Here is a 27012-nt window from a genome sequence, read left to right on the forward strand (position 1 = left end):
GGGAGGTGGAGACCTTCATGTCTTTTCCAGTGGAGTTTGCTCTGGTCTACTGCGCGGAGGTGGGTAGAGGTGGGTTCCCCCATTCCAGGGGGACACCCCCATCCCATCCCGTGCAGTTTCAGGTTGATTGCGTTAAGCTCAGGGCTCACGTAGGACCTCACAGCCACGCTACTAGGCGGGGCTTCAGAAGGTCAAGTCACTGCAAGTAGGCGGCAAGATCAGTGTTCAGAAAGATTCAAGATCTGACTTGAGTCCTTTTTCTTTTTCTTTTTAAATTCTCAGTCAGGAGGTTTTCTGCAGCTGAAGTTCACCTGGGAGGGGAACGTTGGGACCTGTCTAAAAGGAGTTGGGGCTTTAAACCCCTGTGAAAGGCTGTCTTCCCCCTTGCTGCCCTCCCCTCCCCTGCACATACCACAGCCTCATCTCCTTGGGGCTGGCGCTTACTGCCTGCCCTGCCGCCTGCTAGATGCCAACCTGTGCCAGGTGCTGGGAAAACAGATTTTCTGATAAAATCTCAAGCCCAAGAAGCACCATGAATCATCACCTCCCTTCTGGGAGGGATTGGGACACTGGGAAGACTGCCTGGGGTAGAGGGAGGGTCACAGCTCTGTCCTGGCTTCTCCTTCAGCTGCCCCTTCTCCTCTATTAGCTTCCACTGGTCTCCTTCCCCCTACCGACCCCTCCCACCCCCCCCCAAGGGAAATGGGACATTCTTCAAATTCTTAAAGGCTCACACAAGCCCTGATTCTCTGCAACTTCCTCCCTCTGTTGGGGAGTAGGGTGGGGTTCAGCAAAGCCAGAGGCTGGGGCAGTTAACCCCTTGATTGCCGGCCCACTTCAGGCTAGATTCTGGGCACCTAGGCTCCTTTGGGGGCAGCTTCTGCGCCTCGGGCCCTCCAGGCAGAAGTCTGGCTGAGCCTGGAGCCCAGTGGATGGCAGGGACTAAGGCTTCTTCACGTCTCTTCCTAAGACTCCGGTAGCCTAGAATGCAGCAAGCACTGGGAGTTGGAAGAAAGAAATCGGAGGCTTGTCCTTGTTTTCTCTGCCTGTTCTCAGTCTAGTGCCAAAGTCCCAGCTTACTTTTCTCACCCTCTTCTAGGGAGGCTGCAGCAAGTAGGGGTGGGTAGCTCCTGCAGGGGGTGGGGGGGCTCCAGGGAAGGCAGAAGGTGAAACACCCCTCCCGGGATGCTGCTTCCAACCTGCCGAGGGTGAGATGCCCCCGTCTCTCTCCTGGCCTCCAGCCAGAGAAGCAGGTTGACCCCTCTCTGTTCCCTGAGCCTTTACAGTCCTTATTCTTCCCCGCCTAGCTGACCTTTGGCCCAGCTGGGATGTTACCTGGGAAGGACCCTGGTTGAGGGGCCAAACACTTGGGGGATTTGTGGCCCAGCTGTGTTTCACTCGCGCTGTGGTAGCACCTGGCCCGAGGCAGCCACACTCCCTCAGCTGGAGTCTGCTGAGCTGCAGGTCCTTGCCAGCGAGCCAGACGTGGGGATTCCGGGATAACCCAGAGGCAGGCCCGGCTTGCTCGGGGCGCCCTGCGGACCTGTCCGGGCCTCAGTTTTCCCGTGGTTAAAAATTCCTACCCAGCGATGCTGGAGCCTAGACCAAAAAGTTTTGTGCACCTGCGATGTGCCAGGCACGGGAGTTGAGTGTTCACTCTCATCCCTTCCTGTTTTCTTCCTGCCTTTGGCTCCATCCCCCAGTGACATTCCAGTTCCTGAATCCTGGAGTTTCCAGGATAAGGCCAGCCTGGCCTTCCTTTGTGAAGCTCAGGCCTGGCTTTTCAGCACGTCCCGCTCAGGACCCAGAGGGACAGGTGATCGCTCCCGGCCCCCGGCCCCCGGCCCTTTGCCAGGGAGTTGAGCCCACCCAGGGCGGGAGTGTGCAGGTTTGGTGTGCAGGGGGACCTCTACGTTCTGCCGATCTCTGGTTAGTCCCTGAGCCAGAGTCTTGCAGGAAGGGTGGGCAAGAGAAAGAAGAAAGCTGTCTGTCTCTCTCCAGTGGCTTCCCAAGATTGAGATTTAAGTTCTGGAAAGTGACTGAAAGCAGCAAAAAAGGCCTCTTCTATTTCTCTCTTTGCACCAGACTTATCTGGGGTGAGGCCGGGGAGAGAACATAGGCCAGAGCCCACAGCCGGCCTTCTGGGTGGTAGTGGACCCCCAAGGACGTACATTTACACACGTGCCTGTGCATATCCAGACACACACGCTGCCGCCAGCTGTGGGGCCAGGGAGAAACGCCAGGGTGTCGGACTTGTATAGGCTGTGTTTGTGTTCACACTTCCCAGGCCATAGGCACTCAGCCTTGCTATGACAAGGTAGAGGGGAGCATGCCTGCTTTTGCATAATAGCCAGTGGGGGAAGAGCCCACTGTTAATCGAATTCTCCCTTGAAGCTTCTGGGTAGGTGGGGTGAGCCTATTCCAGTTGTTATAGGAATATTTATGCCCTCGATGATCTGTTTTGTAAACTATTCTTTCTGAAAGTGGGGCAGATGGGTCCACGAACAAACCTGGTCCTTCGTCTGCATGCAAACAGTTGAGGAGCCTGGAGGACAGGGGGGTGGGGGTGGGGGTCAGGGGGACACGTGCCTGTTCCTTTCTCCTTGGGGGCCATGAGTCTGTAGCGGCTGCAGACCTGAGGCAGAGTTGCAGGCCAGGGGAACCAGCTTTTAGGGTGTCAAGTAGTGGGTGGACATGCGCTGGGGAAGAAAGTGGGGGATGCTCAATTGTAGCTTTCTCCTCCTCACTGACTGCAGTGGTAGGGGTCTGTCCTTCAGTTGCCTTGAGCTGTGGGTTTAGGGGCTGAGGAGGGTGGAGGTGTCCCTGGTTCTGGGGAACAAGGGACTGGGGTCCTACTCCTTCCCCAGGCCTCAGAGAGTGGAGTGGGGCCTGTGCTGGTGGGGCTTGAAGTATCTCTGGGTTCTAGCAAACTCTCTTGAATCCCAGCTGCTCTTAGGGGATGGGGCAGCAGTGGGCAAATCCAGGAATAGGGACTGGGGCTTTCCCACCTCCACAGAGTTCTCTGCCTCTGACTGGGAAAAATGGGATCAGATGTCTTGGGGAGCTGGGGGTGGCACCAGGAGAGGGCGTGGGATGGGTGTGTGTGCTGTGTTTGGGAGCGGGGAGTCCAAAGGGGTATCCACAGTGAGCAGTGTGGCCTCTGGGCAGCCCCTACCTCTCTCTCACCCCCAGATCCTTATACTCAGATGTCAGGGCCTCAAGGAACTTCAGGGATCACTTTGCTTCCTAACAGCCCATTTTATAGATGAGGAAACTGAGGCGCAGTGTTTCCATGCGTTTCCTGACTTGGCAGAATCATTTCTGTTTGTGTATTGCCCTTTTTCATTTTGTCTACGACCACTGAGGGCTGGTAAGTTCTTCTTCATGTCTAGCCTTGATCTTTTTGGCTGCTCATTTTTTTCCCTCTGGTCAAACAATGCCTCCTTGTTGCTTCCTATCCCCACCATTTCAGCCCCTTTGGCCTGGGGAACTGGTGAGAAACTGGGTGAGAAGGGAGCCCTCTCTGCCCGCCTGCCCGTGGGCAGTGTTCCCAGCAGGGGAATCAGCAGCTCCTTCCAGAGGCAGGATGTAGGGGCTGTGGGTTTTTTTCCTCCCCCTTTTGGTGAAACCAAAGGCTCCTTGTTGCTTTTGTTGATGTATTTTTGTTCCTCCTTGAACAAAAAGCTGTGGTTTTTGAAGGGATCCAGGGCTGGAAGAGGCGAGGTTGCCTGTAGAAAGGGGGAGCTGGGCTTCCAGGGTATCTGGTCTGTTCTTGTTCTGCCTCTGGAACACAGCTGATGGCGGGACTGGGAGTGGGGCTTCCTACAAGTGATCTCTGTCCCCAGTAAGCCCATAGCAGGAGCCCTGCAGCTTCTCAGCATCCTCCCTGTCCTCATTGCCCCTCCAAGCAGGAAGGTGACTCAGAGGCCCTCTGGGGCAAGCCCCCCTTCTCCTGCATTCCCGCAGGTCATGTCTGGACTCTTGAGACACCTGCGTTAGAAATGTCTTAAGGAGTAGGTGGCTTCTGACTGGGGGTGGCTGAGAGACCCCAGAGGGTTCTCTCATAATAGCCAAGCTTGGAAACTGGTTGGGTTTAGAAGAGGAAGTTCTCTACTGACCCAACCAAGCATATCTTTCCGCAGAGCTGGGAGTGGGCAGGCGTTCACCTGGTGGGGGAGGGATGTCAGCCTGCGCTTAGCTGGCTGGGCAGGTGTGGTATAGGGGAGAGTGCATTGGGCCAGATCTCTGTCCTTGACACTGAGCCTCAGTTTCTTTATCTGTAAAATGGGCACAGTGATAACGCCTGCCTTTTTTAGCCCAAAGCCTTGTGGCAGGTTTCAGGAGAGAATGTGCACAGGATACGGTGTATCCAGACGTCACTTTATGTGACCCTCAGTTTTCCTAGAGGCCTGGGCTGCTGCCAGCAGCTGCCTGATTGTCCTGTCCCCCAGACTTCCTGTCCTAGTGGGCTCTCTCCATGCCTCTCTCTTTCCCAGAGCAGCTGATACTGCCATCGAGGGTGGGGAGGGGCATCGGCAGAGGGCCCACCGCTTGGAATGATTAACAAGGGGCCGGGTGCAGGCTGGCCCACAGAAGGGACAAAGAAGAGCTGTGCTCTGGACGCGGCTCCAGCCCAGGGTTGGGACACCCAGTTCTCCCCACCCTGGTCCCTCGTTCCCTCACCATGGCCCAGTCTGTTGGTGGGGCTGGGGTTCCAGTGGGGTCACTAGCTGGGGGCGGGGGGACCCCTCTTCTGCCTTTGCGCCTGCACTGGGATACGCATATATCCATTCATCTCAACTGGGATCTGAGGGTAATGGGTTGCGGGGGCACTTCAACCTGAGGATAGAGAGGGAGGGAAAAGGTAGAATTCCCAGCAGTTGTTTCTGGAAGGAGGTCAAATCGATTGTAGCCCTCTTGGAAGGCAGTCATGTGGATGGGGGAGGGGCACAGCACTGGCGTTCTGGCATATCCTCCCTTCTAAAAACAAACCCGTGGCACCTGTCTTCCTCAACTAAATTGTCTACAAGGATCCTGCAGACACAGCCTCCTAGTTTTGCCTTCGTGGGTTCCTCTGAGGTTGAGGACCCTGGCTGTCTGTGTCTCTTCCCCCACCCCCATAGACTCTCTCTGCCTGCTCTCACAGCTCTCCTGCCTTGAGCCGAGGATGAGGTTGCCATGGGAACTCGAAGCGCAGTGAGCAGGGGACGGGAAAGGCAGAGTTGTCTCACCAGGGCTGGGGGCTGTGGGTAGGGGACAAGGTTGACCCAGCAGGAGGAATATAGCCCGTGCTCATGGCTGCCTGCCTTTTTTGGCCTGGGGTTGGGGGTTAGGAGGCAAGGGTAAGAGACTGGAGGCTTCAGAGCCCCTCTTTAATCTGTCTTAATCTGATGCAGGCTTAAAATCCCCCTCCTCCTCCCACCAGATTAATCTGAGTCGACGACATCTAGGCTGGTCCCCCCCTTCCCTTCTGATGGAATTAGTGTTCTGGCTGTGGGGGACTGAGATCTGGGGGTCATGATGGCTCCAAAGAGAGGATGAAAGACCCGCCAGCCCCATCCAGAGGCACCCACTGCATGTTGGGGGGGGGTCTCCTGAGACCCTTCTGGTGGCGTGTAGGAGGTATGTGAACGTGGACCTGCTGGCGTCAGTGTCTCGGAGAAGTGCATTGCTGCAGAGGGCTCGTCTAGATATTCATCGTGTGTGAGGAATAACGCAGAGTGCACAGGAGCCTCGGAATTGCAGAGTGGGGTTGCGTCTGGCTGACCTTGGGCCACGGGACCTGGCATTCCGTTTTAACCCTGTACATTCAGGCAAATGGGAAACCACGGGTTTGCAGACTGGCTCCTGTGCATATGTGTTTTCCGAGCCTGCCAGGCACCCTTCCCCACCAAGTGCTAACCAGAGCCACCATCTCAGAACTGACCCTTCAGGCTCTGGGTCAGAGCTGCCCTGAAGGTCTTCTCCATCCCCCTGCTTCAGAACCTAACCTCCCTCCTGTGCTCATGAGCCCCTACTTACAGACGCTCTCCTCACCACACTGCCCACCCCTTGACACCTTCATAATGGCTCTGATTCGGTGGGAGGGTCATCTCCAAAGCCCTCCCTCCTAGGACCTCAGGGCCCGCCAGTTCTTCTAGAGATCTTACTTAGATCCCTCCTGCTGTTCTCTTTCTAGTCTCCAGGAACAGACTCCCAGTTGATCCTCCCTTTTCCTTTAACTGCTCAGGGATTTTGAATGGCGCACCTCAGCTATAGGTGGCCCTGGCTTTGCGGAGCTGGGCCAAGCCTGGGACTGGACCCACAGCCTTAGCCCCACGTTCATCTATGGGACATTTCTGTTGACGGCCGCAGGCACCTGTATTTGCTTTTTTTTTTTTTTTTTTTTTTTTTGCGGTATGCGGGCCTCTCACCGCCATGGCCTCTCCCGCTGCGGAGCACAGGCTCCAGACGCGCAGGCCCAGCGGCCACGGCTCACAGGCCCAGTCGCTCCACGGCACGTGGGATCTTCCCGGACCGGGGCACAAATCCGCATCCCCTGCATCGGCAGGCAGACTCCCAACCACTGCGCCACCAGGGAAGCCCTGTATTTGCTTTTTAGTCTCTTGCCTTGCTCTTCCCTCTGCTCGGGGAGCCGTGGGCCTGGACTGATCTGGGAGGCAGGACTCGGGTGGGGCAGTGCAGGCTACGAGTTGGGACACAGCTAGAATCACCTTTTGTGCTTCTAGGTCCAAGATGATGAAGTTAGCTCAGAGGGAAAAACGATTTGCCAATCACCCTGTGAGACAGTGGCAGGGCCAGCACCCAGCACTGTGCTCCTTCTAGCCACCCCCACCCTCCCCCCCCACCATTTAGTTGAGTTCTCCAGCCCCCGAGTCCTGCCCTTGACACGGGGAAGTCTATGTGTGATTACCAATAGCTCTCGCTCAGGATGGGCCGGGCAGCTGGAGAACACGCCAGACTTGGTGAGACACAGAGGTGGAGGGCTGCTGGTATCCAGTTCTGGGGCACATCAGCCGACCTGGCTGGCTGGAAGATGGCGATCCAGCTCTTACCTGGGGACAGGCTGTGCGTCTGGCATCGGCTAGTGGTCATGGTTGTGGTGGGGTGTGGCCAGCCAGAGCTCAGAATGGCTGGCTTCTGCTCAGAGAAGCCCCCTACCAGTCCCTGAAGTCACTGGGGCCTATGTAGCCCCCCAGCCCTTTCACACACCAGCATCTACACACAGACCACAGTGACTCAGGGCTGCCTCTCCTCTAGCTGGTTTGCTGGGGGCCTTTGTGATGACCCAGGGGAACGGAGGAGACCCGAGTTCTAGTCCTGGCTCAGCTTCAACACCTGGTAGGACATTCGTTTATTCAACAAACATTTATTGAACACCGGGTATTATTTGGGGAGCTTGGAATAAACCAATGAAGGAAAGACCAAGAATCCCCTCACCTCATAGAGACCCAGTGGAGAGAGAAGACAGTAAACCGATGTGATAAATAATTATGAAGTCAGCTAAGTGCCTGGCACCAGCACACGACTTCCTCCTCTGGGAGAAAGGAGAGGGGTGGACCGGATGGTCCTGGAGGTCCCCGCAGGCTTGGCTCTGAGGGCTGAACTGGTTCCTGCTACCTCCAAGCCAGCCCTCTTTCTGGGGGACAGGACCGTGGTCTGTCCTGTGTCTGGAGATGAGAGGATTTGGTTCAGGGTGTTGGGTCCTGGGAGACCGTTTGGGTACAAATCTGGATGCCTCCAGTTACTGGCCGTGTGCCTTAGCCACGTTGTTTAACCTTACCAAGCCGCTGTTCTCCAGTCTGTCAAAGAGGGAAAATAGGGCGGTTTTAAGAAGTTGATGAACTAAGGCATGTACAACCTTAGCACAGGGAAACATCAGCTGTTGTTACAGTGTTCTTATCTGTCACCCGTGGTGACCTCTTCTCGGCCTCAAGCTGATCTCTCATCTACCCTCCAATTATGTTGGACCTTGTTAGCTGTTTGAAACACCACTCTGGATGTGTGTGTTTTTTCTGTCTCACTGCCTTTTCCTGGAAGACCCCCTGGATATGTGTATCCCTTTCCCCTTTACTTCTGTCTCTGTATCCCTCCTGCCCTTCCTCTGCTACATTGGTCTCCACTTCTGGTCTCAGCTGAAAACTTTGTCCTAACCCCATGAGCATCTTCCTCCCGGCCTGGCTAGGCCCTCCTGGGTGCCTGGCCCCCTTGACCTTCCTGTGCAATAGACATGGATTACTTGGGTGATCTGAAACCCTTAGAGAGTGTCCCCATGTCCTCCCTTTGGAGTTCTTGGTGGCCAGCCAGCCACTCAGGCCTGATGTGTCTTCCCAGTTCAGCCCAGGCTGAGTCTGAGAAACGCTTGCCTCCCCTTGGCCATGGGCAATGGGCATTGTGGTTCTGATGCTGGGACAGGGGCAGGGGCTGCCCAAGGATAAGAGAATGGAAGCCCAGAGGTTCCCGCCCCTTCCCCCAGAATGACCCCCCCCTTTTTTTTTCTGTCCTGCAGACACTACCCCAAGCAGTCCTTCACCATGGTGGCCGACACCCCGGAAAACCTCCGCCTCAAGCAACAGAGTGAGCTCCAGAGTCAGGTGAGGGGGCGGGGCCTGCCCCTTGGGGGCGGGGCAACCCCTGGATTTGGCAAGGGCTCCTTCCTTCTGTGGTTACTCAGCAAGGCCAAGGCGCTGAAATCCTAGCAGTTACCAATTTCCCTGCCCCCACCCCGCCCCCAGTTACTTCACATTTCCTGACTTGATCAGAGAAGTGGGCGAGAGCGTACCCCGCTTCCTACCTAAAGTGGGTGGGAGGGGTGTGGGCGTCGGATTTTTTCTGCTTCAGGAATTTTGTGGGGGACCCCTAGAGCCCACCTCCTCCAGGAAGCTGGTCCCCTCCCCCTCCTCTCCACTCACACCCACCCTCAGAGGGCAGGCTGCGAAGGGGGCCTGTCCTGCCTGTGTCTCCTTGGGCCTGATTTTCCTGAGCGCCTGCTGGGTGGGGAGCCGCCCTGCGTGTCACCGCAGCAGGGGAGGAGACGGGCTTCCTGCGCCAGGGAGAACCCGGTCTTCAGGGGACACTGAGGAATAAGCAAAAGGTCCAGAACCTTTAGGCCAGAACGACTAACCCTGCCTGGGGGTCTGGGAGGGCTTCTGGGACAAACCTGGCCTGGACTGTGGGGTGGAGCGGGGCAGAGCGGGGCTTCATCAGAGACCCCTTGGGGAACGTAACCAAGTGGGCAGGGTGCCCAGGGCCAGGAAAATGTCTTGCAGGACCCACCAGGGCCTCGGAGGGGGATCTCTCCTGATCCCTCCAGAGTGGGGCTCCTGCTGCCAGATCTCGATGTGACGTCTGTGGTCACATGAAGGAGAATCAGCCCTGGGCCATCTACACGCATTCTCTCGTTGAATCTTCCGAGCAGTCCTGCGAGGAAGGTGCTGTTTTCCCATTGTACAGATGAGGAAACTGAGGCTCAGAGACAGTAAGGGACTTGCTAAGATCATATATGTAGCAATAGAGGTAATAAATGTATTAATAGTTAATGTATGGAGTGCTCAGTGCTCTGGGCGTATTAATGTTCAATCCTCACAAGAGCCCTGTGCAGTTGGCAGAATCGGTCTCACTTTATGGAAGAGGTTCAGGCCTCCCGTGTGTCCCACGGTGATGGGGAGCAAGTAGGGGAAGCTGATGTCAGCAGCAGCTCACATCTGCCAGCCCAGACCCTGCCCCCGCTATGGTGTGAAAGCCACAGTCACTGGGGGAGCCGGTGTGGATACCAGAGCCTTGCCAACTGAGGAGGGCTGAGTAGCCCAGCTGGCAGGAAGTAGGCTTGAGACAGCGCTGGGGCCTGGGCCCGATCTGCACAGGGAAGACCCTAGCCAGGCCCTGACCACCGCCCTGGACTCCCCATCCTGTCTGGAGCCTACTGGGGCCAGAGGTGGAAGGGGCTACGTGGGGCAGGCAGACCAGAGCACCATGGGGTGACCTGTAGTCACCCCACAGCTTGAGAGGAGTGTGGGAGTGTGTGTACACACTCAGGCAGAAGCAAGGGACACACACACACACACACACACACACACACCCCTACTCTCAGAAGGAGAAATTCAAACCCTGTTAATTCCCTCAGCCTTTGTTGGTCCCACAAAAGCTGGGCTGCAGCTCTTTTTGCCCCTGGAACTTGATCCCTGCGGGGCGGGGTCTGTGGGAGGAAGCAACCCCTGCTTCCTTCAACCCCAGGGTCTGAAGGCTCTTCTGACCTGTACCCGTCCCCCCGCTGTCCCCCAGGGGCCTGGCCCCACTGCTCGCCTCCTGGGTCCTGGGCTCCTGGCTCTGGGGCCGACTGGGGACATCATGAGAAAGGCAGTCACTCTTCATAGGTTCTCACTGCGTCCTTCATAGGACCTCGTTTAATCCTCACAACCACCTGATGACGAGGAACTCTTGTCCCTGTGGTGCAGATGGGGACACAGGTGAGAGAGGCCATGCCCCTTGCCAGAGCCCCGTGATGGAGGCAGAAGTCAAGCCCCTCTGCAGCCTGCTGTGGCACCTGTGCGCTAACGCCCAGGATGCTCCAGTCACCCGTGGGGACAGGGGGCCTTTTAGAATGCAGAGTCCTAGGCCCCGCCCAAGGGGTTTCTGTTTGGCAGTTCTGGGCGGGTCCAGGAATCTGCATTTTGGCGGCCCTGGTGATTCTGATGAGGGCTTTTGGTCCCATAGACATGCTCTGAGAGGCTGAGCCAGGCTGTGGGGTAGGGAGGGAGCTAAGGAGCTGCTGGGAGGGGTGTGAGTTAGGGCTTTGCATTGAGGCCGCTGCTGCAATCTGCAGTTGGGCTCCTGGGGGCTGGGGCTGGGATAGGCGGAGGGTGGAGACCCCGGTCCTGCCCTCTTTGCAAGCCTGGTTCTGTCTCCTACCTCCCCCCAGCTGTGTGGTCTGAGTCTGGCCCCTTGCCTCTCAGTTGTTTTTTTTTTTTCCTTCCCGGTAAAATAGGGACAGCAAACCCAGTTACCTAGAGGTTGGGGGCTGGGCCCGATGCTCTGAGGCTTGAAGGGCTGAGCAGGCCTGGCTGGGGGTGGTGATGGGTTCTGGTTCCCTTGGCCACTGTGGAGGCAGGGCCGGCTGGCGTGGCCTGTGGCTGACGGGAAGGGAAGTGGGAGCCTCTTCTACCTCGTCTGCCCCACCTCACCCGGGTGTCAGCTGGTCTCTTTCCAGGCCCCTTGCTGGGCCTGCGTTGGTGTGTCTCTTCTCAGTCTCTGGGAAGTTGCCCATGCTATTTCAACTTTGTTTTCCTGTCTCTAGATTGGTTCCCAAAGCGGTGCTTTGGGTGTCTGGGACACCTGGAGCCTCCCCTGTGGGGGCAGCGGCCACAGAGCTGACCAGAAATGACCTTCTGGGTGGTCCTGCCCAGGCCTGGCTGAGGCAGGGCACTGGTGGCTGGGCCTGGTAGCTCTCCCACTGCTATCCCTGCGCTGAGAGGCAGCAGCCTTGGGGTGGGGCTGAGCTGGGGCGGTGTGGGCCCCTGAGCCCAGGCAGAAGTGCAAGAAAAAGGTCTTTCATTTTTCCCACATCATCCATGGTGCTGCGCGTGGGATATGCCACAGGGCACATGCCGCAGGGCACAGGAGAGTGTAGCAGAGCCTCATGCTCTGCCCTGCTCTTGGCAGGGTTCCCACTCTCTTATCTTGAATCTTGTGACCAGCAAGGCAGGCAGCATACCTGTGTCACTCTTACTTGAGCTGGCTGAGGGTCAAATGCTGGATCTGCCATCACGAGCTGTGTGCCCTTGGGCAAGTTATTTACCTCTCTGAGCCCTAGTGCCTTCATCTGTAAAGTGTGGACTACCTCTCTCCAAAGGTTATTGTGAGGATGTTAGTATATATTAGGCATTTAAAAGAGTTCCTGGCATACAGTCAGCACTCAATAAATGTTCGCTGTTACTATTCTCCTGGAAAGGAGAGGAGATGGAACTTGGGTATGATAAAGCTGAGGAATTCTAGACCTTCTGATGATTGCTTCCAGAACTGACATTCCAGAACTGGGAACATTTTGGGGTTTTTTTCCATTTATGTTATGAACTCATCACAATCCCTCTTTTTTTAATGTTGTGTATTTTATTTCTTTATTTATTATCTTTTCTGGCTGCATTGGGTCTTTGTTGCTGCGCGCGGGCTTTCTCTAGTTGTGGCGGGCAGGGGCTACTCTTGGTTGCAGTGCGCGGGCTTCTCACCGCGGTGGCTTCTCTTGTTGAGGAGCATGGGCCCTAGTGCGCGCGGGCTTCAGTAGTTGTGGCTTGCGGGCTCAGTAGTTGTGGCTTGTGGGCTCAGTAGTTGTGGCGCACGGGCTTAGTTGCTCCGCGGCATGTGGGATCTTCCCAGACCAGGGACTGAACCTGTGTCCCCTGAGCTGGCAGGTGGATTCTCAACCACTGCACCACCAGGGAAGTTCCTGTGTGTGTTTAATTTTAAAACGATTTCTTTTTTGTTAGAAGGGGATGGGTTACACAGTATGTGGGTCCAGCTCACAGTAGGCACATAATTGGAAATTGTTGGTATGTTTTTTTCAATAAAAGTTTTTAAAGTTGTGATCTTTTCTCTTATGTTGGGTCAGCAGGGCAGTTTTTTTTTTTTTTAAACATCTTTATTGGAGTATAATCGCTTTACAATGGTGTGTTAGTTTCTGCTTTATTTTTCAAATTATGCTGCCTGTTTGGAGATTTCACGTCTGCATTCAATTCATTCATCATTTACCCGACAAACACATGTTTATACCTACTGTTTGCTACAATAGTGGTGAACAAGATAGATCCTGAGAGAATAATTAATAAATTTACATATTAAAAAGTAGAGTTTCTTGGGGCTGTGGTTGTTCAGGCCTGAGGGGCCTCAGGCATCATTCCCAGCCCTGCCTTGGGAGTTTCCAAGATGGGAGGCCCAGGCAGCATCCAGGCTTCAGTTATCTAGCTGCAGTGCTGAGTTGTATCCTGAATCTACCAACAAAGCAGGTTGAGTGACCTTGGGCAGGTAACTTCCCTCCTAGAGCCTCCTGTCCTGTCCTGGTGAGCCATCCCAGATGAGGGCAAACACTCCTGCTTCGGTGCTGAGCGAGGCTCTAGGCAGGGGCCTCCCCGCGCTCTTGGTACCCCACCTTTTACCTCTACCACACACTCCACCTCCAAACAGCCTCCTGGAGAATCTTCCCCCCCTTGATTCTCCATAGTCAGGGCCTGCAGGTGCTTAATAGATATGGTCACACACTCCAGAGCTGGGAGGGCTTTTAGAGATCAGCTGGGACCCAGACAGGGGGACTGACTAGCCCAGGAACATACAGCAAAGTAGTGGTGAGCCCAGTCCTCCATCCTTTCTTGCCCCCACTCCGCCCAGCCCTGCCCTCTCTGGGCCGCCTGTGCCAGGAGTGAAATGAATTACCCTCCCCAGCAGGGAGGGAGAGGCAGTTCCTGAGCCTGGGAACCAGCTGATGTCATTGTAGTGTTGCCATGACAATTATTCCCCTGGATTAGGGGCCTGACAGCTCCCGAGGCCAGGAAGTAGAGGAGGAGTGGGGGAACTGGCATTTGTTCAGCACTTTAAGGTTGACAAAGCACTTTCACACCTACCCTTATCAGTACGCATTGATCCCTGCTGTGTGCTCCACAGTGTGTTTGCTGCTTTAGAGCCACTGTCTGTAATCCGCACCGTTCATTGGACTGGGTCCATCGTGATCCGCATTTTACAGATGTGGAAACTGAGGCCCGAGAGGTTCAGTCAGTTGCCCAAGATCACTCAGCAGGTGGGAGACAGCCTATGTTCATACCAGCTCCCCCTGGCTCTTTGCCTATGCTTGGTGATAGGAAGCCCCCTCCCCATATTTTAACTGATTCCTATGACAGTCCTCTTATAGGGGAGGAAACCAAGGCCAGAGGCTGTGGATCTGGGCTTCTGCATCTGGAGCTACACATTTTTTTTTTTTGGAATTTTTGAATTTTATTTTATTTATTTTTCTATACAGCAAGTTCTTACTAGTTATCCATTTTATACATATTAGTGTATGGAGCTATACATTTCTGACTCTAAGTTTCTTACCTTTCCTGATGCCCCCTTCCCAGAGGGTTCTCTCCACCCCGCTACCCCCAACACTAAGAGTTGCTGTGCTGGCCCAGGCCTTCCTGGAGGAGCTGATGCTGGGCAATTCTGGGCCCTTGGGGTGGGTTGGTACCTGTACCCACTGTGTTAACTTCCAGTCTGATGGGAACTAGCGCATCCAGGCCTTTGTTTTTAGTCTGGATCAGAACAAAAGAGGTTCTGAAACCTTTTAGGCACAAGAACCCCATGGATGGGTAAGCTGGGGCTCGGGAGACAAACAGGGACCCCAGCCCCTGGGGGATGTGCAGAGGACCTGACAGGTATGTATTGTCAGTCGGGTCACACGGGTGCAGCTTGGCCCTGTGGCCAGATGACTCCACGCCTGGGAGCTGCCTGGAGATTCCCAAGGTCCTGGACCTCATGTCCTGGGCTGACCTGCCTCTAGGGCAGTACAGCTCCCATGGAGGGAATCCAGGCAGCTGGTGGGGTTTGGAACAGCTGGCGCCGAGGTGGATGGTGAAGACTCAGAAAGCCAAGGAGCAGTTCTCTGCCCCAGGGACATTTCCAGCCTCCGTTCTGTTCCTCAAAACCCCAGGGCAGGACAGGATAGTTTTCATATTTCAATTCTTTTAGTGCTTGGGAAGTCCTTTCTGACGTCTGACTCAAGTCCCTCTGGTACTCAGGTTTCCATGGAATTCTCAGAAAAGAGGGGGGCAGTGGAGGTGTGGTAGGGGACTTCCCCGGCGCTTGGAAACCCGTTCCGAAGTGCTCTCTGTCCCCCGCCAGTTTCATCCCCTCCTGTGGCGTTGACCTCAGAAGCCAGCCTGGCAGCCGCCGGGGCCTGTCAAAGGCTCATTGATTGAGTTTTCCGAGCTGCTGTCTTACCTCCCCCCTTTCTGGGCACCAACTTTGTCCCTTGGTACAGCCCTCACTCAGCTGGTCACTTAGAAACTCCCTCGGGGGCTTCCCTGGTGGCGCAGTGGTTGAGAGTCCGCCTGCCGACGCAGGGGACACGGGTTCGTGCCCCGGTCCGGGAAGATCCCACATGCTGCGGAGCGGCTGGGCCCGTAAGCCATGGCCGCTGAGCCTGCGCGTCCGGAGCCTGTGCTCCGCAACGGGAGAGGCCACAACAGTGAGAGGCCCGCGTACGGCAAAAAAAAAAAAAAAAAAGAAACTCCCTCGGGCTTTCGGCGGGTAGAGCCACATCCTGGCTAGGGTGAGGGCTGGGCCCGTCATTGGAGCTCTGGAAAGAACCTTCTTCCTCTAGCTTTCAGGCAAGATGGGCCAGTGGTGAAGGAGCAGGAGTCAGGCAGATGAGGGTTCATCCTGGTGGCTCTGGACATGAGCTCCTAAGCTGCATGACCTTGGGCGTGGGACTTTGCCTCTCTGCGGCTCAGTTTCCTTGTCTGTAAAATGGAGCTAATGATAGTATACAGCAAGTCTTAGATGAGATAGTTCATGAAGAGCGCTTGGCACTCAGGATAGACTGAATACATATTAATGGTTTATTATCACGAGTCTAATACTTTTTGGCCAAGGCTTGTGCTTTGAGTTGGGGCGTGGAGGTGGATGTCACTGCAGGGGGGTTTCTGGTCAGGGTCTCTCTCCTGGCTGGTTGCTGCCTTAGAGATGGCTGCAGGCTGGGGCCCTCTCTGCTCCCCGTGCCTCGACTCCAATCCCTCTCCACCCTTTGGTCCTCTAGGTGCGTTACAAGGAGGAGTTTGAGAAGAACAAGGGCAAAGGCTTCAGTGTGGTGGCAGACACACCCGAACTCCAGAGGATCAAGAAGACCCAGGACCAGATCAGTAACGTAAGCTTCCCTGCTCCCTGGGGTACCATACTGATGCCCTGCGCTCTCTTCTCGTCCCCTCCCCGCCCGTCTGGCAGACATGCATGAGGCCAGTTCTCCGCTGCTTCTGCTCTCTTAGGCGGGCCTGGCTGGCGGCTGCTTGAGCAGAGGGAAGGGAAGGGTTTGGAGTTCCCAGATGCCTTTCCTCTGTGCACCCCCAGATTCCCCCTTTGATACCCTCTGCCCACATAGTATTTCCGCCTTAAAAGGACTGGACTTTTGGGGGGTGTACAGGGAGGACCTTTATGCTAAATCACCCCCGTACCCCTTACTCTCTCTGAAAATCCGCCCCCCCCCGTCTGTGGTGAGTGCCAGGGTCCAGACTGGCTGTTTCGTCTGAGCACAAAGGTCAAAACTGGGTGGCAGAGGTGGGGGAGGAGCCGGCCTCCCCCTCGTCTGCCTCTGGGTGCTGATACTGCAGTCATTTCCGCCCCTCCTCTGCCTCCTCCCCCACCTCGGCTTGCTCTTCCTTCCTGTGTAAAAACCCCAGCCGGTTTTGCCTGCTGGCCCCGGCCTGGCACTCCTGGGCCCAGGGCGGTGACCAGCGTCTGGCCATGGCAGGGCTGGGTGTGGAGCGTGGGCAGTGGATCGATGCGCCCCATGGCGCCTGTGGCCAGGGAACAGGCCTCGGTTCCCTGCTTGGTGGAGCCATGGGCCAGCAGCCTGAGTGGCTCTGGGCTGCGGGAAGGCTGCCTAAGGGGCTTTGGGCAATGTGAGGTCATGGGAGCACCACTGTGAGCCCCAAGCACAGGACGTGGGCCGCAGACCCGTGTCGAACAGGGCCCTACAAAGGACCGGGCGAGCGGTTGTCTTCATGTCTGGAACAGGAAGAGGTTGACAAGTTGCCCATGTCACTGGGCTGAGGGACTGGAGATAGAGGCTGCAGGGGGCCTGGGTGTTAGCTGGTCCACCCGGCATCCAGCCCTCAGCCCTCCACCCGGCCTCCTTGGTCGGGCACTCCTTCTAGAAGTTGGCTGGACCGTGCTTAGGGTGGACTCCGGCAGTGGTTCAGGTGGATGTCAGAAGCCAGGGCCCAAGCCGTCAGAACCTGCCATGCCCCAGACCATGGCTTTTAAGCTTTGACAGCAACCTGCAGTATGCAATACATGTCACATCGTGACCCACCCAACAGGCCTGCTGATTTATTTAAGGGAAACAGAATCAAAGCTTCCAGGAAAGAGGGCTTTACCGCTTAAAGGGCATTCGGATATCTTCTGTTCTATTTTAGTTTGTGAAAGACGCTGGTTGCCAACTTAACTAAATGGGTTTCGCAACTAGGTTGTTGACCAGCAGCTTGAAATTCATGGCTTGAGGAAATGGAGTGCTTCCCTTGGGCTAGGATGCCTCTGAGGGCTGTAATCCCTACCTGCTCCCCTGCTCCTCTGCCTCCCACCCCCGCCAGAAAAAAAAGCCTGTCTCAGTTGCTTCTTCATAAGCCAGGGCCAGACCTCACACCCTAGAGCTTCCCTGCCAATCGGTGGCCGGACCTCCAAAGGGTAAAGCCGGAGGAAAGAAGGTGTGGGCCTCAGCTCTCCACATGGAAAACGGGAGGAAAGAAGGTGTGGGTCTCAGCTCTCCACATGGAAAACGGGAGGGAGGGGAAGCCACGGGAAGGGACGGAAGACCCAGCGGGCTCCCAAAGCTGGAATCTTGAGTCTTTAGCCTCTGTGGCTTTTCACTGTGAAGACTGTCTTATCTTGGATACCTGTTCCCCCCCACCCCACCCCCGCCTACAACCCAATCCCCAGCACATTCACGCATTGCTTCCAGCCTGGGGCTTTTAGAAGAAGGGAGACAAGCCCAGTCATCCCTGCCTCCCTTTCGGAGAGCCTTCCAGAATACTTCACACGCAGCCTATTGCACCTGCACGCACCCCTCCCCCCTGCCCTCCCCCCAAACTGGTTATTGGAGGTGTTAATGTCTGAGGAGCCCTGGTAACAGAGCTCACCCTGGCCAAGACACTCACACCTGAGGAGATAACATCTTATCATTAACCACAGGGCTGCAATTAGCTGATTGTCCTCTGCTCTGAGGTGGGGGAGGTGACTCGAGCCTGACCTGGTTCTGCTTTTGCAGCCTTAGCTGGAACCTGTGACTTGTGACCACAATGCTGGAAGACTCTTGGTTTTAGCAAGTACAGTTAGTCTGTCAACTGTGGGCCTCCAAACAGCTGGACGAGAATCACTTGCAAAGGTTGATTGAAAATGCAGGCTCACAGGCCTCCTCCCCAGGCCACCTGGGAGCAGAACCCAGGAACCAACATTTTCTCTCTTTTTTAGGAACCAGCATTTTATTTTTAAAATTATTTTTGTTGTTCCTTTTTATTTTTATTGAGCTATAATTGGCATACTGCACTGTATACCTTTAAGCTTTCCAACATGATGATTTGCCTTACTTACATCATGAAATGATTGTCGCAGTAAGTTTAGGGGACGGCCATCATCTCATAGAGATACAAAATTAAAGAGATAGAAAATAAAATTTCTTTTTCAGGAACCAGCATTTTTAACACATCCCCTGGGTTACCTGAAGTTTGAGAATCGTCACCAAGAGCCTGAAAAAGTTTCACCAGAGGTGCCAGGCCTGGCCACATCCCAGAACCCCCCCCGGGAACTTTAAACCATGTTGTTAACTTGTCCCTCCTCCAGAAGAGTTTTGGGAAAGATGGTGTTTAGAGCCACACCTTTTGTTTTGTATCCAAAATAGTGTTCCTGTATGTAGCCTGTCACTCACTTCCCAGGTTAACGTCAGGTGGCTCCTCATTTGCGAGGAAAATGTCAAGCACTTAGCATGTGATAAATATTGTCAGTTGCTATTAATTTAAAGGCAGACTCCTCTGCTTTCTATACTGTGGCTAAAGAAGGGACATGGACTAAAGTTTGGCTGAAAAGTTAGGCCATTGTCTAGTACTGAGAATGTCTGGAAAACTGAGGGGGCAAGGTGCTAGTTAGACATCTGTGGTGAGTATTTGTGTCTTTTTTTTTTTAATTGAAGTCTAGTTGATTTACAATGTTGTGTTAATTACTGCTGAACAGCAAAGTGATTCAGTTATACATATATATATATATATCTACGTTCTTTTTTTTATATTCTTTTCCACTGTGATTTATCATAGGGTATTGAATATAGTTCTTTATGCTATACAGTAGGACCTTGTTTAGTAATTGTGTCTTCATTAAAGGCACCTGAAGGGGTGAGAGGCCAGGACCGCAGGCTGTGAGCTGAAATTTATCCTGGCCTTTGGTCACCAGCTGTGATGGCTGTAATGGACGGGAGTCTTTAATTGCTGAGGTCCCTATATGGGAACCACAGCCTTCAAGCAGAAAAGCTTTTATTTATCTACATATCTACTTATATACTGACTTTCTGTGTACAATTTTGGGTCTTTTAACTTTTCCTTTTTCTGTGAAGTGTAACACATAAACACCTGTGTGTGTACTCACCATGCAAGTCAAGAAGCAGAGCGTGACAGCACCCCTGTCAAAATAGAGTTTTCAAAGTATTAAAAAAAACAACAACAAAAAACGTAACTCTCATGCAGTGAATACCTATCATATAATTACCTTAATTATGAGGAACCAGCTGGAGCATCTGACAGGCAGAGGTGATGCCTAGTCTGTGAAAGAAAGCACTGGATATAATTAGATACAGAACTAGTTAGTGTTCTGCCATTAGCTGCAGAACTAGTTAATGTCCTCCAGGACTATAAAACCATAAGCTTTGGGCTTCCCTGGTGGCGCAGTGGTTAAGAATCTGCCTGCCAATGCAAGGGACACGGGTTCGAACCCTGGTCCGGGAAGATCCCACATACTGCGGGGCAACTAAGCCCGCAAGCCACAACTACTGAGCCCACGTGCCACGACTACTGAAGCCTGGGCGCCTAGAGCCCGTGCTCCACAGCAAGAGAAGCCACAATGAGAAGCCTGCGCACCGCAACGAAGAGTTAGCCCCCCGCTTCTCAACTAGAGAAAGCCCGTGAGCAGCAACGAAGACCCAACACAGCCAAAACAGACTAATTAATTAATTAATTTATATAAAAACCCAAAACCATAAGCTTTGGAGATAGCCTTGCTACAGGCAGAAATCCTTTGCGTTTCTTTCGGTCAGAAATAATTAGTAGCTTATATTCCTTAAATAAGCTTCATTCCTTATAGTCCAGGCCTAATCAGTAGTAAATAGTAAAGTCAAAGAAAATTCTAGCCCCAGAGTCAAATGCCCCAGAGGTGGGCTTGTTGGACAACCCTGTAGTTTAATTTTTGAAAGCGTGTGCTGTTCTTTTCTTTACAATTTTAAAATGTAGCTATGCTTTCTTTTTTTCACTATGTAATTTTTTTTCTTGTTTTTAAATTGAAGTATACTTGGTTTACAATGTTGTGTTAGTTTCAGGTGTACAGAGAAGTGATTCAGTTTTATATATACATATTTTTCCCCCAGATTCTTTTCCCTTATAGTTTATTACAAGATATTGAGTATACTTCCCTGTGCTATACAGTACGTCCTTGTTGATTATCTCTTTTATATTTAGTAGTGTGTCTATGTATCTCAGACTCTTAATTTATCCCTCCCCCGCAACTATGCATTTCTGAATACTATAGTTTTATTTTTCCCAATTTTGAACATATCTGTTCTTTTGCGTCTTGCCTCCTTTGGGCAACGTTGGGTTTAAAGAATCATGTACGTGTTTGCATGCAGCTGCAGTTTGTTCTTTTTTGTTGTTGTATAGCATTCCATTTAAGATGCTTATATTGATGCTGGTGTTGATGGTCATTTGGAGTGCTTCTATGGCTGTGGACAGCTTCATACATATTTCCTAGTGTCGATAATGTGGAGTGGAATTGCCAGATCTCAGAGCGTATGTTCCTTCAGCCTTACCAGATAACACCGAACTACTTTTCGAGCGGTGGTATTGATTTACCCTCTCGCCGGCAGTGATGAGAGTTTCCGTGGCTGTACATCCTTAGACTTGTTCCTTTTAGCCATTTTGATTGTGTGTAGTGGTATCTCATGGTTTTAACTTGCATTTCTCTGATTCCTAATGAAATCCAGCACAGATTTACATTTGTTTTAAAAACAAAATCGTGTTAGTCTCTCACAGGGAGCACAGCGTAACCTGGTGGTTGAGAACTAGGAGCTGACGTTAGGACTCACCCACCCCTTACCTACCTCCTGAGCATTGGTTTCCCCATCTGTAAAATGGGGATGACAGTGATACATTGTTCTTGGACTGGCTGAGAAAAGGAAATGGGTTATACATATAAGGGCACCACAGAGGACTGCAACAAACGGAAACACTGTTAGAAAAAAACAGCCCCTGGCTGGTGAGTTGACTATTCCATTCAAAGCCTGATGTTCCCTTCTTGGTCGTGATGTAGAATCATGTGGAAGCAAGTGTGGAGTCAGACCTTTGTTTTCCACCACAATCAGGAGAGCAGGGGTTCAGAAAACGGAACATCAGCTAGCAGAAAAAATGCATTTTTCTTAGGTTTGGAATGGACCCTCCACTAGTCATCCTGGAGTCCTGGCTGGCAGGGTCCTTGGATGGGTGAGGAGGGTCCTTAGGCCTGGGTCCCTCTACCCATGTGCACTTGGATCTCATGGGCACAGTTACAGCCTGGCATCCTTCCATGGGATCCCAGGACAGTTTTTAGACCAGGGCTCTGCTGACATTTCTGAGCTTATGGTGACACCTTTTCAGGGCATTTAGACGATTAGAACTTTGCTGAGCTTGGAACAGGGAGGGATCAGACAGGGCCTTGGCCTCTGAAAAATGTTCATTTTCCTTTTGAATGTGCTAACACCCTTTAAGGTGCCTCTTTGCTTCTCAAACCATTAGGTTGATCAGCATAGTAATAACAGTTTCCCCGCTTGTTGGGCAGGGGAGGGAGAGGAAGTTGAGAGGATTGAAATTTTATCAGGTGGGGCTGGGCAGAAGGGAACTGCAACCTCACTTTTTGCAGTCCATTTCCCCTCTGTGCTGCAACTCCTGACTTAAGTGCCAGGCACCCCTTCTCTCAGTTAGGGTGACCTTGTGATTATCGTCCCTTTTGAGAGTGAAAGGCAGTGCTATTCATATCTATTCCAGAAGACATGAACTGGTACTAGGGGCAGACTTGGGCATGTGGTCACCCTGACCCAGGAAAGGGCCCATCCAGCTGTGGCTTTGTCCTTGTGTCCCCAGCCTCAGCCCTGACTAATGAAAGTCATTTAACTTCTGAGCCTCATTTACTTCTGTAAAATCGGAATTAAAGTGTACCTATCTGACTTATTTTTTAAGGGTGATTATTGTCAGGGCCAAGGGAGATTATGTGCAGAGAACTCAATGTGAAAAGCTGAGCGAAGGTCAAGGTTATTACTATTAGATTAACAGGTGGTTCCTGCATCGATGGTGGGGAGGCTGCCACGACTCTGTCCGCCTGAATCAGCTGGGCCTAATTTTATAGATATTTACGCATGTGCGGTGGCTTTTTAAGGAGCAAGATGGATCCCATCAGCCACTTGTGGAAACGCACACACGTCCATACTTGCTTTCAGCTCTAGAGTTTGGCTAGGTTCCTAGAGGTAGTCGGGAGCCTCCAGACCACGTGGGAGCAGGTGGTGCCGTAACCTCTTTTTAAGATGAGGAAACTCAGGCTCAGAGGGGACGGGACTCTTCCAAGCTCACTGAGCAAGTGAAGGGCTCATGACTCCGGGGATGAGACGTGGGAGGGACACTGCAGCTCTCGATGAAGGACTAAGTCTGTGGGACACAAAAGGGGAGATGGGTGCCAGGCCTGGGACCCAGACATGCCTCCTTCCTCAGAGAGTCACCCCTTCACTAATACAGACAGAGCCGTACCCAGAGAAGTGGGCCGTCAGCCGGGACACACCTGCCCCTCAGCCCACCCCCTGGCTCCCTCAGGGCCCGGTGCAGGCCTCTGTCGGCCTCCACATGTACACTTTCCCTCCCCTAGTCATCGGCTCCCAGAGTCAGGCCTCTTTTCATTAACAGACAGTAAACAAGGGAAGCTGACCTTTCCCACCCCCCAGGACAAAAGTCAGACGGCCAGTTGCCTTGGGAGCCTAGAGGCCTCTCCTTGTCCCCACCCCCGACTGCTCACCAGAGGACGGGGTCACCAAGGGAGTGGGGCTAAGGGACACTCACCTTTTGCCCTTGTCTTAGGAATTTGAGAGCAGGGCCCTGGCCCTGTGTCTTTGAACTTCACCCCTGGGTGCTCTTCCTTTTGGGAGTTCAGGGATTCGATGAGTTTTCAGTCTGACCAGGATCAGCTGCCTCCCCTTCAGGAATGGGCTCAGTTTATTTCACCATTTGGTTGTGGGTCCCTACTTGGGCGTGAAGGGAAGGGGCAGGGGGAGGAGGGGGCTGGTCCTCCCTGCCTCCAGACAGGGCCCATCCTGGGCTTTGCTGCTGCCCCACCTGTTCTCCCAGCCTGGGCTGCAGTGGGTCACCGTCAGTTAACAGCTGGAAGAGCAGCTGAACGACGTGGGTAGAACGATGTGGGTGGTCCCAGCCCACCACCCCTGCAGACCTTTAGCCCAGCTACTCCTGTGTAAGGCCTGCCTGGCCGAGTGTTAACTCTTGCCCTCCTTGCAAAGCGGATACGAGAAGGCAGCAAAGAAAGTGGGAGGGGGTGGCCCACGGGAGGTCCCGGCTGGGACAGCTGGATCAGGCCTTGGTAGGGGCTTCCGGGGCACAGGATCGCTCGTTGCTTCTGCTCTGGGAAACAGGGCAGGCTTTGCCCCCATCCGTTCCCTGTCCCCTCACCCCACCCCCTTTTTCACTGGGAGAAGCATGGGGCAGGATCCTGGTGAACAGGAAGTGAAAACCGGCTTCTGGTCCCAGGCCTGGAGAGAATTCAGGCCCGGGTCTGCTCAGGACAGGACGAGTTTTCTGTGTCCTGCTTTCCAGGTTTCCTCTGGGGGGTGAGGGGGAGCTATTCTGTCACTCTCTGTCCCACTTCCTCCCCGAGCCCCAGCCCAGCCCAGCGATCCCGGAACACACAAACCACGGGCTTTCCACCTCCTCGGTTGCTTCCTCCCCACCAGCGTCCTCTCTGAAAAGTGAATAGACCCCACTAGGGGTCCTCAAGGTGGGGTGTGGGCTACATACCAGTGAGAGTACAGGGAGAAAACCCTAGAACTCCTGGAGGTGGTTCTTCTTCATCTCATCCTTTGTTTTATTCATATTTTTGGTGTGAGTTTTACAGGAGACATTCCATATTTGTAAAGTGATGCTTGTGTGTAATTGATAAAATAGATGCAGTTTGGGAGGATTGTGCTAAAACAGATTTTACCAACAGGAATATGCATTCGACATATTTGGGCAAGCAGGGATCAGCAAATTTTTCCTGTAAAGGGCCAGATAGTAAATATTTTAGGCTTTATGGGCCGAAGGGCCTCTGTCGAAGCTACTCAGCTCTGCAATGAAAGCAACCATAGGTAATGGGAAATGAATGGTGAGACTGTGTTCCAGTAAAACTTTATTTCTGGACACTGAAATTTGAATGTCATAGAAATTTCACATGTTACCAATCTTATTCCTCTTAATTCTCCCCCCACTCCCCCATCCCCATCCTCCAAACATTACAAAATGTAGAAACCGTTCTTAGCTCGCAGGCTGTGAGCAAGCAGGCCCGTGGACCAGAGTTTGCCAACCTCTGCTCTAGATCACTGGTTCTCAAACTTGAGCCTGCTTCAGACTCACCTGGGGGAATCTTTTAAAAGTGCATAGTCCCGGGCTTCCCTGGTGGCGCAGTGGTTGAGAGTCCGCCTGCCAATGCAGGGGACATGGGTTCGTGCCCCAGTCCGGGAAGATCCCACATGCTGCGGAGCGGCTGGGCCCATGAGCCATGGCCGCTGAGCCTGCGCGTCCGGAGCCTGTGCTCCGCAACGGGAGAGGCCACAGCAGTGAGAGGCCCGCGAACCGCAAAAAAAAAAATAAATAAATAAAATGCATAGTCCCCCCCACAAAAAAAAAAAAAAGAAAGAAGGAGAGAGAGAGAAAGAAAGAAAAAAAGTGCATATTCCAAAACCCTAGCCCTGATTTTGTAGATTCTATGGAAGGTCCTGGAACCTGCATTCTAACAAGCAGCTCAGGTTGGTTGGGAGCAGACAGTCTGAAGACCAGATCTTAAGAACGCAGCTCTGGGTCCCGGTATGTTCAGTTCAGCCAGCTCTTGCTGAGGACCCTGGGGTGTGTGGCTTCTCTAGGCCTCTTTTTGTCCATTTTTGGAACGTGCGGAGAGAAGGAACTCGTCTTCTAGATACCAACCCACCCTCAAGGGAGGGCCTGGCATTTCTTTGCCCTGCAGGCTAGGGTCCTCAGCAGAACTCTGCGAGGTCATGCCCGCAAGAGGCAGAGTCGCCTGCTGGTTAAGAGCACAGTCTCTGGAGTCTCCGTGAGCATGGGTAACTCATGCTGCTTGTCGGTGCCTTAGTTTCCTTCTTGTCTGTTAAATGGTGACTATACTGTACCCCCTTGTAGGTGCTGTCAAGGTAAAACGAGCATGTGATGCAGAACACCTAGCACAGTGCCTGGCACCTAGTAGGTGCTCAATAAACAGGAGTTGCTGCTTTTGCTGCTGTGGACCAGTGTGAAAGCAGGGTAGCCCTAGCCCCTGCCACAGGCACAGAAAAATGACCACTTACATTTGTCTCGTGCTTTAGTTTACGTGGCCCTTTTACATCCATTATCTCATTGCATCCTTCAGCAACCCCTGTAAAGTGGAAATGGAGGTGTAGCAAGGTTAAGTGCTTGTTCAGGGGCACATAGCTGGTACCTCCCCAACAAGAACCCAGCTCTCTTTGCCTGGAGACCTCCAGGAGTCTCTCCCGTCCCAGGATCTTGAGTGGCAGCGGAAGGGGAGCTTTGGCTGGTTTGCTGTGGGTCCTTCACCCAGCACTTTCTGCCCCCGCAGATAAAATACCACGAAGAGTTTGAGAAGAGCCGCATGGGCCCCAGCGGGGGTGAGGGCCTGGAGCCAGAGCGCCGAGATCCCCAGGACACTGGCTATCGGCGGCCCCAGGAGCAGCAGCCTCACCACATCCCAACCAGCGCCCCAGGTGAGCATGAGGCCTGTGCGGGCAGAGGACCTGAGGCCAGACCGGCTACAGGGTTGGGAGGAGGTGAGAAGGAAGCCTCGTGTACACACACACACCCAGGTCTCATCCCTACCGAGGGCATAAGCACCAGGGTCAGGGCCCGTTCTGGGCTCCCAGCGCCATGGGGGGAGATGCAGCCCCTGCTGCAGAATTCGCGGCACCGGCAAATGTGCACACAGAGACAGAAGCCTTTGAGCAGCGTGGCGGTTGAGTGAGGCGATGGGCGGTGGAAATACCTGGTATGGGCTTCGTGGAAGAAGGGAGCAGGCTGGCTTTGGCAAGACAGTTTCTGAGCCCGTCTCCTGCCGGCTTCCAGTTTACCAGCAGCCCCAGCAGCAGCAGGCAGCCCAGTCCTACGGTGGCTACAAGGAGCCTGCAGCCCCGGTCTCCATACAGCGCAGTGCCCCAGGCGGGGGCGGGGTGAGTAGCCCTGGCTGCGGGGAGAGGAGGTGTGGGAGGTGAGTGGGCCTCGGGGAGACGTCCTGGATGTAATTCTTGCACTTTCCTTAGAAAACCCACCCAGGAGGCCTGGCCTCCCCTGACCTTTGACCCCAGCTCCCTTGCCACCTGCAGATAATAGGGGTCTCAGCCTCTCGAGAAGAAAGCAAGTGTGGTGTAGGGGGCAGATTGGGACCCTGTGTTCCAGCCATAGCTGTACATTGGGTGAGTCTCGTCCACCCAGCTCCCAGCCCACGTTTCCTTACTCCAGCTACCTGGGAGCACACAAAGCACCTTTCTGCTTGGGACCCTCCAGACTGCGCCCTGCTCCCCAGTCTCCATGACGACGACCTGCCAGGTCCTTCAGATCTCAGTTTGCCCCTGCCTCTGAGGCACCCTCCCAAACCACCCTGTGGCGAGTGGGTCTTCCCTGACGTGTCTGTCCTTCCGCCCCACTGGTTTCCTTCAGAGCACTTTTTCCACCTTGAAACAGTTCTCTGGGTTTGTCATCTTCTGACTGTGACCCCCACTGGACTTGATGCTCCATGTGGGCA

At 53.7% G+C, this 27012-nt stretch overlaps 1 protein-coding gene across 1 annotated transcript in view; it reads left to right on the forward strand.

Moving 5' to 3' along the window:
• LASP1 (LIM and SH3 protein 1) overlaps positions 1-27012 on the forward strand; it is a 37336-nt gene that overhangs the window by 7971 nt on the left and 2353 nt on the right. The window contains exons 3-6 of the mRNA XM_060135792.1: positions 8510-8594; positions 15776-15883; positions 25837-25981; positions 26337-26440. Coding sequence (XP_059991775.1) covers positions 8510-8594; positions 15776-15883; positions 25837-25981; positions 26337-26440 — 442 coding nt within the window. The remainder of the gene's footprint in view (positions 1-8509; positions 8595-15775; positions 15884-25836; positions 25982-26336; positions 26441-27012) is intronic.

Source organism: Lagenorhynchus albirostris, chromosome 20, assembly GCF_949774975.1.
Source record: "Lagenorhynchus albirostris chromosome 20, mLagAlb1.1, whole genome shotgun sequence".
NCBI lineage: Eukaryota > Metazoa > Chordata > Mammalia > Artiodactyla > Delphinidae > Lagenorhynchus > Lagenorhynchus albirostris.